Consider the following 12,785-nt stretch of genomic DNA (forward strand, 5'->3'; position numbering starts at 1 on the left):
CCTGAGAATGGGGCTGGTTCACTGGGAAGGAAGCTGCTCTCAGATTAGGAAGCACCAGAAGCTTCATGGCCATCTTCTCATTTGGCACAGGGTACCTGCTTGATGAGAAGCAATAGTTCATATGAGCAAAGCACTGTTTGAGGAGTTTCGTCAGACCCAGTGAACATATAGTACTTTGCAGCACATGAAACTTAGCAGCCAGGCCATGTAAAATGAGAGAATATGTATGAAACCTTTTGTTTGGCATTGGGGCAATAGACTGTACCTTCCCTGGCCAATATGCATTGTGGGGGGTGGGAAAGTGATGACACCATGACTGCTTCCAGATGTAAGGCTCCTAGCACTAACCATCAAAAAGCTTTGTGCAACTATTCCATCTTTTCCTCCTGAAAATATTTTTTTCTGGTATGAAAAAAAGATGAGAAGCAGTAGGAAAACACAGGAGGGCTGTAAATGGAAGATGGCAAGGTCTGGACCCCCTGGAAAATTCAGGGAACGATGCAGGGGCTGGATCCGGGGCTGGATCCAGATTTCACTGCATGCAGCTGAGCTGGCAGAAGCGGACTTCCCTCCCCCCCTCCCCCCACAGCAGCCCCTCAAGCCTCCTGCAAATGCTACATAGAGGGTCAGGGGACCCTGCTGAATGGGGTGAGATGTAGGGCAGGGGGGAGCCCTGAAAATTGGGCAGAGGCACCTCTGGAACGCAGAGTCCTTTTATCAATGGAAGGCAAATCCTGTATCCAACCCCTTGTTTGGAAGCACTCCTGGCTGGGGATGCCCCCCCCCCCACACACTTCAAGTGCTTTGATTGGGAAGGCCAGATAAAGTTGGGACAGTTGGAGTGTATGAAACACAGTCCACAGAAGATTTGAAACCTATCCCTGAAAATGCTGCAAGAGGCATGAGGTATCCGTACAATTTGCAGTTGCCCTGTAACTTAGAGAAGGCTAGCAAAAACAATAAAGAGTCTTATAGCACCTTAAAAGACTGTCTTTTCACTGGTCATTCCATGAAGCTGATTGGTGGAAGATTCAGGACAAATAAAAGGGAAGTACTTCTTCACACCATGCATAGTTAAAACTATGGAATTCACTACCATAAGATGGTGTGATGGCCAGCAATTTGGATAGCTTTAAATGGGGATTAGAGAAATTCATGGAGGAGAAGGCTATCCATGGCTACAAGTCCTGAGGGCTATATGCTACCTCCAGTATCAGAGGCAGTATGCCTATGTACCCTGGTTGCTGAGGAACACTGGCTAGAGGGTGCTGTTGCAATCGTGTCCTGCTTGTGGGCTTCCCACAGGCAGCTGGTTAGCCACTGTGTGAACAGAACGATGAACTAGAGGAACCTTGGTCTGACCACCTATAAATGCCACCTCCAACTTCTCGAAAGATTTTATCAACGCTGCCTCCAAAAAATTCTGCAAATTACTTGGGAAGGCAGACGCTGACTAATGTCAGCGTATTGGAAGAAGCAAAGACCAACAATGTTGAAACAATGATTCTCCAACATCAACTTCACTGACTGGCCATGTTGTTCGATTGCCTAATCATCGTCTTCCAAAGCAGCTACTTTATTCCCAACTTATGAATGGAAAACGGAATATTGGTGGACAGCAAAAGAGATTTAAAGATGTTCTCAAAGCTAATCTAAATAAATGTAACATAAGCATTGAGATCTGGGAAGCTCTAACCCATGAGCGTTCCAACTGGAGGTCAGCCTATATTAAAGGCGCTATAGACTTTGAAGAAGCACGAGTAGAGGGCGAAAGGGAGAAACGAGCTCAGCGGAAGGCACGTCAAGCAATCCTCATCGTGATCGCCTTCCGCCTAGAAACCTATGTCCTCACTGTGGGAGGCTGTGTGGATCCAGAATTGGCCTTCACAGCACCCACTGCTAAGACTACCCCTGGAAGACAATCTTACTCGGTCACGAGTGATCGCCATGATGATGATGGTGGTCTTATCCAGCATGGCTCTTATGTTCTGAAAGCCTATATATGCCTACTCAGGAATAAGTCCCATTTACTTCAGTGGGGCTTACTATCCAGTAAGTGGCTAACATTTATTATGGCATACGATACTGTGTAATTCCAGATTTATTTATTACATTTCTACACCACCTAATGGCCAAAGCTTTGAGTGGTTCACTAAACAGGACTCATATTTATGTATTATTTAGTATATGTATTATTACACTTTATGGATGAAATTTCACACCCATTTTGGCATAAGGTTTTCATGGACAGTTCCACACATATATATATATATATATAGTTTTATCATTACTCTGTATGGATGAATTGCAGGCTCTGTCTAATCTATATGAGAGCAGAGGAACGGAGGGCTACAAAGTTTTAGACGGTTCGAAGGCGGGACTGCAAAAGGGAGCCATTCTCTGCGTTTCTGCTTTAGCGTTCATAGCTGTGGTCTGAGAAAGGCAAGGCTCGGCTCCTTGGTTCAACTCTGGGTACCCCAGCGCGCCCTGGGCTAGAAACAAGCGGGAGACAATGGCGCTGAGGGAGGAATCCCACACGCTGGCCATCATCATTCTGAGGGGAAAGGGAAAAAGAAGGTCCCCTTCGCCCTGCTCAAGCCAGGCGTTTCCCCTCCCTTCCTCCTCCTCCCCCGCCGTAAATTCTTTATCGGCTCCCGATTGGCTAAAAAAAAAAAAAATGGCGGCGAAGTAGAGGGAGGGAGGGAGGAATGGAAGAGAGAAAAGCGAGATTCGCCGTCAGGTCGCGCGCCTAATCGCCGTCCCGTCGCCCAACGTTTTTTTGTTGTTGTGGGTTTGCCGCGCGCGCTGTCGCGCGCCGCGGCCGTGACGTAGAAGACGGAAGTGGGTGAGGCCGTTTGGAATTTTGGCGCGAGAGCGGGGCGTTGAAGGCTTCCTTGGGGGTTTCGCGCGCGCCTTGGAGGGAGGGGGAGGCGCGCGCCTTGACTGAGGGAAGAAGAAAGGCTGCTACATCCGGGAACTCGCAGCGGGGCAGAAGCAGCGCGTTTCTCCATCTGTCATCCCCAACTCTTTGGGGCTCAAAGGACATTGCGGGGAAAGGAGGTAAGACTTTGGTCTTTCCCGACTTTGGGGCGTCGTGGCGTTGACCGTGCTCATGCCAACCTCGGCGAAACTGCTCCAGCCCTGATGCATTCTGGGAAGGTATAGCCAGCTGTGGTGGCGGGAACACGGCCCCTCCAACCTGTGTATGGGAATGCGGTTCTTTTGTGCACCCACGCCCATTATTTTCCCTGTAGGGAAAGTGTAGCCGCCCTCCTTCCTACCTACCCTTCCCAGGCCAGTTCTGCTTGAACCTGATGGAAGTGGTTTAGAGAACAGATCCCTGTCCCAAGGGGCTTACAATATAAAAATAAGACACAAGGGAGAAAACAGATTAAGGGAAATAGGAGTAAACGGGAAGAATAAATGATGGTTTCAGTTACACTTATTTAGGCCTAGTTGTGGAAGGCAGGGGTGGGCAACGTGTAGGACAAAACGTGTAGAGGGCCACAAGTTGTCCTGCAGTAAAGTATGGGGACTATGGGGTTGTGGGAAGGGTGAGCTTTGAGGAAGGATTTTAAGAAAGAGGTGGCATCATGGAGGTGTTCTAGTGGGTACTAGTTCCAAGTATTTGGAATAGTAAGGGAGTGTTTTGAAAGAGCAGAAGACCTTCAGACACCTGAAGGGTGCTGATGTACTTACCTGTATGCGAGAGCAGCACTCTTGAGATAGGGTTGCGATGGGTGTTGATTTATATATATATTTTTCCTAAAGGGGATTAGACAAATTCCTGGAGGAGTGAATCCTATATTATATTTTTAGTCTCACCTTTCTTTCAAGGAGATCAGGGTACACAGTTCCTCTGCCTATATATTCACACACACACTCAATTCTGTACTCTCTACAACCCACTGAAGTAGTTCAGGCTGAAAGTGATTGGTAGAATGCAGATTTTAACCTGGGTCTTCCTGCTCTTAGTCTGAAACTGAACACCACAGAGATGTTTTATAGCCATAATAGCTAAATGGAACCCACATATTCAGAGGCAGTGTACTTGTGAGTATAAGATTATTCTAGTGACAAATAGGAAATTGCCGCCACCACCTCATGTGCTTGTGAACTTCCAAGGCACCTGGCTGAGTGTTGCTGGAAACAGAACTGTACTAAGTAGACCTAAGATCCGATCCCACAGGGCTCCTATTATGTTCTTAGTATCTGATTGCACTCAGTTGGGAGTGGACTTTGGTGAAAACACCCCACCCTGACATTATTATAACACTCTACCACCCAGCATTGTTGGGATAAAGTGTGGAGGGAGACCCACATGCACTGCTCTGAGCTTTTTGACAGAGGGATGGGATCGAAATATAGCAATTTTGTATAGCACTTTATTTGGAAGACATGCAGCACTATCCTATGCATCTTTATTCTGAAGTAATTTCCACTGTGTTCAGTAGGGCTTACTCCTAGGAAAGTGTGTATGGGATTGTAACCTTCTACTTGGTTTTCACATAGAGATTCAAGTGGCTTATGATAGATAATGCAAGCAAAGAACTCCTGGTGTAAATCAGTACTTTGAAGATCTTCAAATTTTCCTATTGGTGCTCTGTTTAGTGCTTCTCCTTTCTGTGACTCTGCTGACAGCTTTGTTTGCTTTAGTTTGAGTGCCTCTAGAGATTTCAGATTCCAGACTTGTCAGTTTCATCTGAATATCACATGGTCTATCAGGAATCACAAAGTCCATTAGAAACTCCATCACTGTTACTGATGGCTCCAGGACAATTGTAGCAGATGGGAGGAAATGCATCTTACCTCAAATGCTCCCCAAATGACCAGTGCCTGGAGACAGCAGCCCATAGAGCATTGATCTTCTAAGACAGAATTCTAGTGGCTGATTGGGAGGCACAGCAGTTGTTGAAGCTTCTGACTGGTAGACAGAATCTTAAAATGTGTCCTTTTTACAAAGGACAAAAATAGGCAGGTCCCTGCTGCAAAACAAGCTACAGAGGAACTGAAAGACACAGAAATGACTTGTGCCCAGCTAAAGCTTGTTTGTTCCCACAGTTGGAAGCTTGAAATGAAGAGCTATCTGCTTATATCACAAGCAGCACTGGGAATGCCTTTCAGGTTCCAGTGCTTCCAAATATGGCTGTTGCTTATGGTGAAAAAGACTATTTAAACTGAATGTATGCTCCTGGTCTATGCAATTCTTCCATTTGGGTTATGTGTTGGGGAAAAGCCTCAGTTGTGGAGCAAGTCTTTTATCCTTAGCTCATATCAATTATCAGTCTGTGAAGACTTATTTATTTATTTATTGCATTTATACCCCGCCTTTTTTCCTCTTGCAAGGAACCCAAGGCGGCTTACATTATCCTCCTCCTCTCCATTTTATCCTCACAACAACAACCCTGTGAGGTGGGTTGGGCTGAGAGTCTGTGACTGGCCCAAAGTCACCCAGTGAGCTTCCATGGCCGAGTGGGGACTAGAACCCACTCGGTTCCACTCGGTTCGGACTTCTATTTCTCACTCCAGAAATTTAGACTCTCATGTCAGTCAGTCCCTTCAGGCCACCATCCCCAAAATACTTGCCATCTTATATTTACTTTTGTCTTCTTCCCACCCATCCCATGTCTGGTGAATTTTAAAGCCCCCTGTAGCCCAGCACCAGAGAGACTGAGTGCTTTACCATTTTGGTAACGGAAGAAGTTACCATGTAAATGATTACATATTCTCCTTTCAGATATGCCAGTACCTCTTGACTGTGCAGGGGCTGAGTCCCAGTTGAGCCACACTCCTTTGCCAGTGCCTGCCTTCTTCAGAGAAGCAGAATGCAGTTTTTCGGTCAAGAGGGCCCGCCAGCCACTCAGCTATACCCTCCCTCCGCGGCCACGCCACAAGAGCACTCTGACCGTGAGCCGGATTTTCTCTGACCGCCGGCTGCAGCCATGGACCAAGCTCCAACCACGCAGCGTTTCCTTCCATGGTGCACAGAAGCAACCATCACCCCTGCGTAGCCACCTGTATGATGCCTCCAAAAGAGAGCTGTTTTTCAGGCAATGTTTCCAGCAGCTGAGCCGTCTGGGGCGGGGATCTTTTGGTGAAGTGTACAAGGTAAGGCAGTGGCAGAGGGGCTGCCCATCTCTTGGGGGCAAGAAATTACTTCACACATGCTGGCTGGGATTTGAGAGTTGATTTGAGAGTTGAAGTCAATACATTTGGAGGGCACCACGTTGGGGAAGGCTGAGACAGTACATAATTAAGGCATTTCCTACCACAAGGTGGGGTGATGTCCATTAGCTTAGATGGCTTTAAAGGGGGATTACAGCAACTCATGGAGGAGATGTATATCAGTGGCTATTAGCTGTGAAAGCTAAATGGGGCTCCCATGTTTTGAAGTAATATGCCCCTGAATGCCAGTTGCTAGGTAGAAACTGTGGGAGAGGGCTGTGGGCATCATGCCCTGCTTGTGGGCTTCCCAGAGGCATCTGGCAAGCCGCTGTGGGAAACAGGATGTTGGACTAGTCCAATCTTCCCCAGCTTATGCCCTCCAGATGTTTTGGACTACAGCACCCATCACTCCTGATCATTGGCCATATTGTCTGGAGCTGATGGGAGTTGGTCCAAAATATCTGGAGGGCACCAGATATTGGGGGAAAGCTGGACGAAGTAGTCCCTTGCTTGAATCCAGTAGAGCTCTTCATATATTTGAGGATCATTTATTTGTGTAAAATTTGGTTTCCATGTATTTGTTCCAAATACTCCTCTTGTAATTTCTTTTGCTCTTCACTTTAATGGTCTAAAGTGCATATCTTAAATAGCCAGTCTCTACTATATGTATTGATATGCTCTTAACTTTGGCTGCCTCAGCAGTTAGAAGTAGTAGTATACATTTAGGTAGTTTCATTATAACTTGCATAATGTGATGTGAATATAATTCTTTGTCACAGAATCTGGATGTTCTTGGCATAGCATACTGCCACTCCTGATTTGGGTCTTAGGGCTCCGGGATATTGTCCTTGGCCTGAGGGTTCTTCCATGGAATGGCCTGCTTCCCCCTTCACTGTATGGGGCATAATAAGTTACTGCATTTCTCTTACAGGTGCGGTGTCGGGAGGATGGTCAATTGTATGCAGTGAAACGTTCTGTGGAACCATTCCGAGGCGAGGGTGACAGGCAGCGCAAATTGGCTGAGGTGCGCAAGCATGAACGTGTGGGGCACCATCCTAATTGTGTGAGCTTCGTACAGGCCTGGGAGGAGCGTGGACAGCTCTACATCCAGACAGAGTTGTGCCCGGGCAGCCTGTTGCAGTACTGTGAGGAGTATGGGCCACTGCCTGAATGGCAGGTGCGGGCCTTCCTGTGGGACTTGCTGCAGGGGCTGCATCACTTACATGACCGAAACCTTTTGCACATGGATGTCAAGCCAGCTAACATCTTCCTCTCATCTAGCAATGTCTGTAAGCTGGGTGACTTTGGGCTCATGCTGGAACTGGACTCTGGGGATCTGAGTGATGCTCAAGAAGGGGATCCTCGCTACATGGCCCCTGAATTGCTCTCTGGAGACTACACCAAGGCTGCTGATGTCTTCAGGTGTGGGGTGAGATGGAAAGGAGGGGGGAAGCTAAGCTTTCTGGAGGCTAAAATGGCAATCAGCTTCTCACTTGTGGCTGTTCCTCCTCTCCCTCAAAACTTAGTTTGTAGTGGGTGTTAGAAATTGGTGCTGCAGATCAGTAGTGATGTGCTGCTTCTGTTTCTTGATCTGTGTATTTCTGTCCTCCCAGCCTTGGCATAACCATTTTAGAGATTGCCTGTAATATGGAGCTTCCCAATGGGGGTGAAGGCTGGCAGCAGCTGCGACAAGGCTATCTGCCCCCTGAATTTACTGCAGGTGAGCAAGAGTAAAGGAGACATCACACAATACTAGCCAATGCAAATCCCCATGGAAAGCAGGCAGACTGAAATACGGTTATTGAAATCAGAAGGGTTGAATGGAAAGAGCTGGTGACATGGAAAATTCAGTGTACCACAGAAAGCAAGGTAGCCAACTGAATGTTCCTACCCTTTCCAGGTCTCTCGGTTGAGCTGCGTACTCTTCTAGCTGCTATGTTAGAACCTAATCATCAGCTCCGGCCCTCAGTGGAGATGCTGCTTGGTTCCAGCCTCATGCAGAAAACTGAGAGGTGGCGGAAGCTGATGTTGCTGGCACAATCTGGGATCCAGCAAGGAGTTTCCATGTGCAAGGTGAGCATGGCCTCCCCAACCACAATACTAATCTGCAGTGCCCCTTGAGTGTACACTCCACAGCACTACCCCTCGGGGTCCTAGGACTGTGGCGATGTCTTGCAGACCTTTGTTTCAGCCACAGGCTCTTTCCTGATGTTGATCAGTTTTCTTGTGAATGAATCAGAATGAGCCAGTTCCATGTGTTTCTCGGGGAATGCTGGAGCCTGCCATATTTGGTGCGGGGAGGGCCTTGGTGGCATGCCAGCCTCCTTGGCATTGCTTCTTTGTTTCCCAGTTGAGAAAGTGCCACTGATTGAGTACCATACTGGAACCCTTTTCTGGTGTCTCACCTTAACATAAAAAAGGTACATGGCCCCATTGCCAGGCTAGGGATGTAACTCATGGCTGCTTGCTCTGCTCTACCCATTGCTTCTTTCCTCAAGACTCAATGTGCAATTCTTCCCTTCCACTCATTCCAGACCTTCCTCAGGTTCATGCAGTGGCTCTGGGGGGCTGTGTGCAGTCCGGCTCACTGGCTGCTATTTTGGCATCGGAATGTTCCAGTCACACCCCCACATTCACCCCTCCTCCTTCCACTGGAAGACAGCAGCCTGTCTAGTGACTGGGGGGAAGAGGAAGAAGAGAGTCTTGGTGAGGATGTCTTTGAGTTAACAGGGACAGCTGGGTGTCACAACCGCACTTGCCCTGCAGAGCTGCACTCCTCAGACAAGTAAGTGGGGTAGACTTGGAGGGTTAGAAGGCACACTTGCTCTTTCATTGCACTATCTCAACTGTAGCTTGCCAGAAATAAAGAGCAGGTGTAAACAAGGTGCCCCATGTCGAAGATAGCTGTATAATTTTTAAATGTGTGGTAGACTAATCCACCTGTCCGAAGCAAGTGAGCTAACACACTACCTGGGAATGCTAATGCATTGCCTCTCAAAAATTTAGACATGTTAGCTAGTCTGCTGTGGAGAAGTCATTCCTAACACTAGGTTTAATTAATTAGACCTACCATGAACCAATGTCTGCCCAGTAGTCCTCTTTGAGAACATACTTAGTTCCCTAGGAGGTTAACTACCCAGCATCCTATCTAAAGTGCCAATATCTGAAGCCTAAAAGGAGTGGGTAACAATTCCTTTTGACACCTTTCCCCACACCTGACACCAACATATGGCATTCATGAACCCATCCAGTTCCATTTTTAAAGTGGTAAAGTTTCATTTCAGAATCCTTGTATTAAATTCTTAGGAAATGTCTTTGTGCCATTCAGCCTGTACTTTATGATCAGTTATTATCTCTGCAGTTAATTTTTAAAATAAGTTTCATTCTACAGTGCCACTGATGTTTCTGTAGCACATTCAAGTCCCGTCTCAGTCTTGTTTTTTAACTATGCTAAACAGGCCAAGATCTCTTAATCTCCTTTTTGATAGAATAACTATCCATCCCAAGTCATTGAATTTGCTCCTCTTTGCACCTGCTCCTCTCTGTACTTGATTTTCTCAGAAGTGGATGGCTAAAACAGTATTTTTTTTCCTTGAGAATAGAAACAGTAAATATCATACAAGCAGAGGGAGGACAAGGCACCAGCTATAGGCCCTGAAAGGGAAGTGAGCAAGTGACCTGCTGACTTGCATTTCTTTACTAGGAGTGCATACAGGCCACTTTCTGTTCAAGCATGTGTGTGCATACATTCAATACAGGAAGCCCTTTGCCAGAATTCAGAAGCATATTGGAGATCTGCTAGCCCCATGAGATTAAAGCTGATAGTTTGCAAATATTGATGCTTTAAAGTGGTTGCTTCTCTTCCAGACTGCCAGGTTCCCCACTGCTGAACATACGACCATGTGTAGGAAGCACCTCCACACCACGGCATCCCACGCCACAGCAGACTGGTGGCCGAAAGAACAGGTGAGCTGTTTGCTAAGGGATCTTGGGTACAGGGAGATTGCAACTGAACTCCTGCAGGCTTTCCCACAACTTGGCGTGCATGCTCAGGAAACAAAGTAATGTCCTGACTTGTTAATGACTCAGCGGGCCAATTTCTCTTCTTATAAATGTACCCCCTTTATTGCTGTAGTGAGTACTATTTTCTGAACCTTGACGCCTCATCAAGACTTTGTGATGAAGTTCTTGTCCCTCTCATTGCTCAGCAGATCCTGATGGGGCTGCCCAACCTGTTGTCACCCACCTTTTTGTTGATTCCTTGCAGGTCTTTGGGGCTCCGAGGCAGCCCCAACATCAGCTGCATCAGCCCTGAGTCCCCAAACAGCAGCCCCACTTCATCAGACTCATTGCCTGTGAACAGCCTGCGCCGCACGCTAGCATTTGAAGATGAGGAAGATGAATGGGAGGTAGTTGCTCCCCAGTGCTCAAATCAGTGCTCCACTTTTGAACCAAAAAACCTGCTGAGCTTGTTTGAGGACTCCATGGTATCGGAGCAGAACTGCCAGAGCTGATGGGAACTTTTTCTTTACTTACTGGTTTGCTTTGCCCCTTTGTGGGTATATAGAAGAGCCCCTCCTGTAAGTATTATGTGGCCAGTATGCTCGGAGGGGCTGGGGAGTGATATAGAGCTAAACCTAGCAAATTGGAGGCAGAATGTCTAGGTATGCTTCCCTGTGCATATCTTCTCTGCTTGAGCTGTACAATGATGCTGTTTTTGAGATGCAGATTCTTGCCTTCTGGAGTTTAGATGAGTATCTACTGGAAGGCAGTGAAAGCAAGCAGCTGGTACTGTCGGCAGTCATTTGAGGGGAAAGGGGTCCCTCTTTTATCTGGGGATGAGGGTTGAATACATAATGTACACGTTTTCTTTTTAAGTGTTGTCCCCTCCTGTTTGTGTGCCAGGAATGTGCTGCCATGTGTGAGATCTGGCTTGGGAAATGGGGACTATTAACTTTCTTCCATGTGGGTCTTTTATAAAGGTGGCAGCTGTAAGATTTGACAATAAATGCATTTAGAAATTTCCACTGACTGTTGTGTTTCTCTTTAGATTTGACTTGACATGTAACCCAAGTTAGAACATATAGACAAAAAGAACAATATGAGAGATGGTTATTCAAAGCCAAATCAAATCTGCCGTGAAGTCAGGGCCTCCAAATATCTTGCCATGGAGGAAAATTATATGAATTGATCACATTTTTTAAAAATAATGAGAGAAGCCTTGAAAGTACAGGCTGCATTTGCTAAAACCTCAGAGAAGCGGTTGGATTGAGCTAATAGTGGCTGTGAACAACACCCATCTCCAAAACATATCTCTTTCTAAACCCAAATCTTACTAGCTGTTAGTTTCTAGTGGATCCTAATTACCTTCAATATTCTTCACTTAAAACAGAACATCTTGTGCAGCCTATCTAGGGGGAAAAGGAGCAAGAGATGCTGCATTTTGAGGCTTCATGGAGTTTGTCTAAAATAGCATTCTCCAACCTGGCGCCCTCTAGATGTTTTGGACTACAATTCCCATCACCAACCATTGGCTATGCAGGTTGCAGCTGATGGGAGTTGTAGTCCAAAACACCTGGAGGGCCATAAATTGCCCACCCTTATACTACAATCACAAAGCTAATTGAACTAGGTGAGGCTTGCTTCCAAGTCAGCATATGTCTCCTCCTTTTCCTTAGTACGTAGAAAAGGCAAGTTCTGTTTTGCATGACAATAAAAATTAGGGTACACACTGAAATAATTCCATTCATCAGTGTGTCTAATTTGTGCAGTTTAGTCCTATTGCAGAATTAATTTCTGTAGGAAAGAGTTGCGGTTTGCCTGAATACAGAGGGACCTACCACCATTCAACAATCTATAAGGTGAGAATGATCTTCAAATCCCATAGTTGATTTAGCCCTCAATGTTTGCAGTCTGTTTTGGTTGCTGTGCTGTAGCAGAAAGAGGTGTGTTAAATTTCTACCCAAACCTGGGAGTCCAGAGGATGAGCTCAAGCATTTGTGGCCTTTTTTAAAAATGACTGTGTCAGGTTAGGCTAGGCTAGGCAGGAGGGAAGGAAAAAATCCAATCATTGACCAACAAGTTCCTAAAACATCATGCAAATGTAGGGTATAATCTAATGCTAGTGGGTTATGACTAAGTTCCACTGAAAGTGATGAAACTATTCAAGCGTACAGTTAACTGCTTAACTGTACTATAACTCCATTGCTTTCAATAAACTTAATCACTGAACTGTAATCTCATGATTCTCCTGAGCATTTTTCTTCAGAAAGGAGGCGTTAAGTGCTTTATAAAAAAATAAACAGACTGAAAAATCCACCCAACTTCCAGCAGGAGAGCCATATTCCATGACTTAAGAGTGTTAGTATTGTGGGGCAATGCTAAATCCTTCAGCCACTGGTTGTGCTCTCCAGTAACTCAAGGGTGGGAAAATGGTGGCCTTCCCTATGTTATTGGACTCCCATCAACCCTAGTCTGCATGGTCAATGATTAAGGATGACGGGAATTGCAATCAGCAAGGGGTGATCCCACCTGTGCAAGAACTGATCCAAGTTTAGAGCCATAGTCAAAGCTCTTTGGGTCCCACCTCTTAACTGGAAGGCACTGAACTGAAACTTGGT

General features: G+C 46.2%; 1 protein-coding gene across 1 annotated transcript; it reads left to right on the forward strand.

The window, feature by feature from the left end:
* The first annotated feature begins 2,685 nt into the window (after positions 1-2,685).
* Positions 2,686-11,190, forward strand: PKMYT1 (protein kinase, membrane associated tyrosine/threonine 1). The gene is made up of 8 exons (XM_084805233.1): positions 2,686-3,060; positions 5,738-6,108; positions 7,097-7,587; positions 7,779-7,885; positions 8,066-8,238; positions 8,700-8,950; positions 10,033-10,131; positions 10,433-11,190. Exons 2-8 carry the CDS (start codon positions 5,740-5,742, stop codon positions 10,677-10,679), a joined length of 1,737 nt encoding a protein of 578 aa, XP_084661359.1. The 5' UTR covers positions 2,686-3,060; positions 5,738-5,739; the 3' UTR covers positions 10,680-11,190.
* The last annotated feature ends 1,595 nt before the right edge of the window (positions 11,191-12,785 follow it).

This window comes from Heloderma suspectum, chromosome 6 (assembly GCF_057233095.1).
Source record: "Heloderma suspectum isolate Gila_16-S chromosome 6, 16-S_ref, whole genome shotgun sequence".
Taxonomy (NCBI): domain Eukaryota; kingdom Metazoa; phylum Chordata; class Lepidosauria; order Squamata; family Helodermatidae; genus Heloderma; species Heloderma suspectum.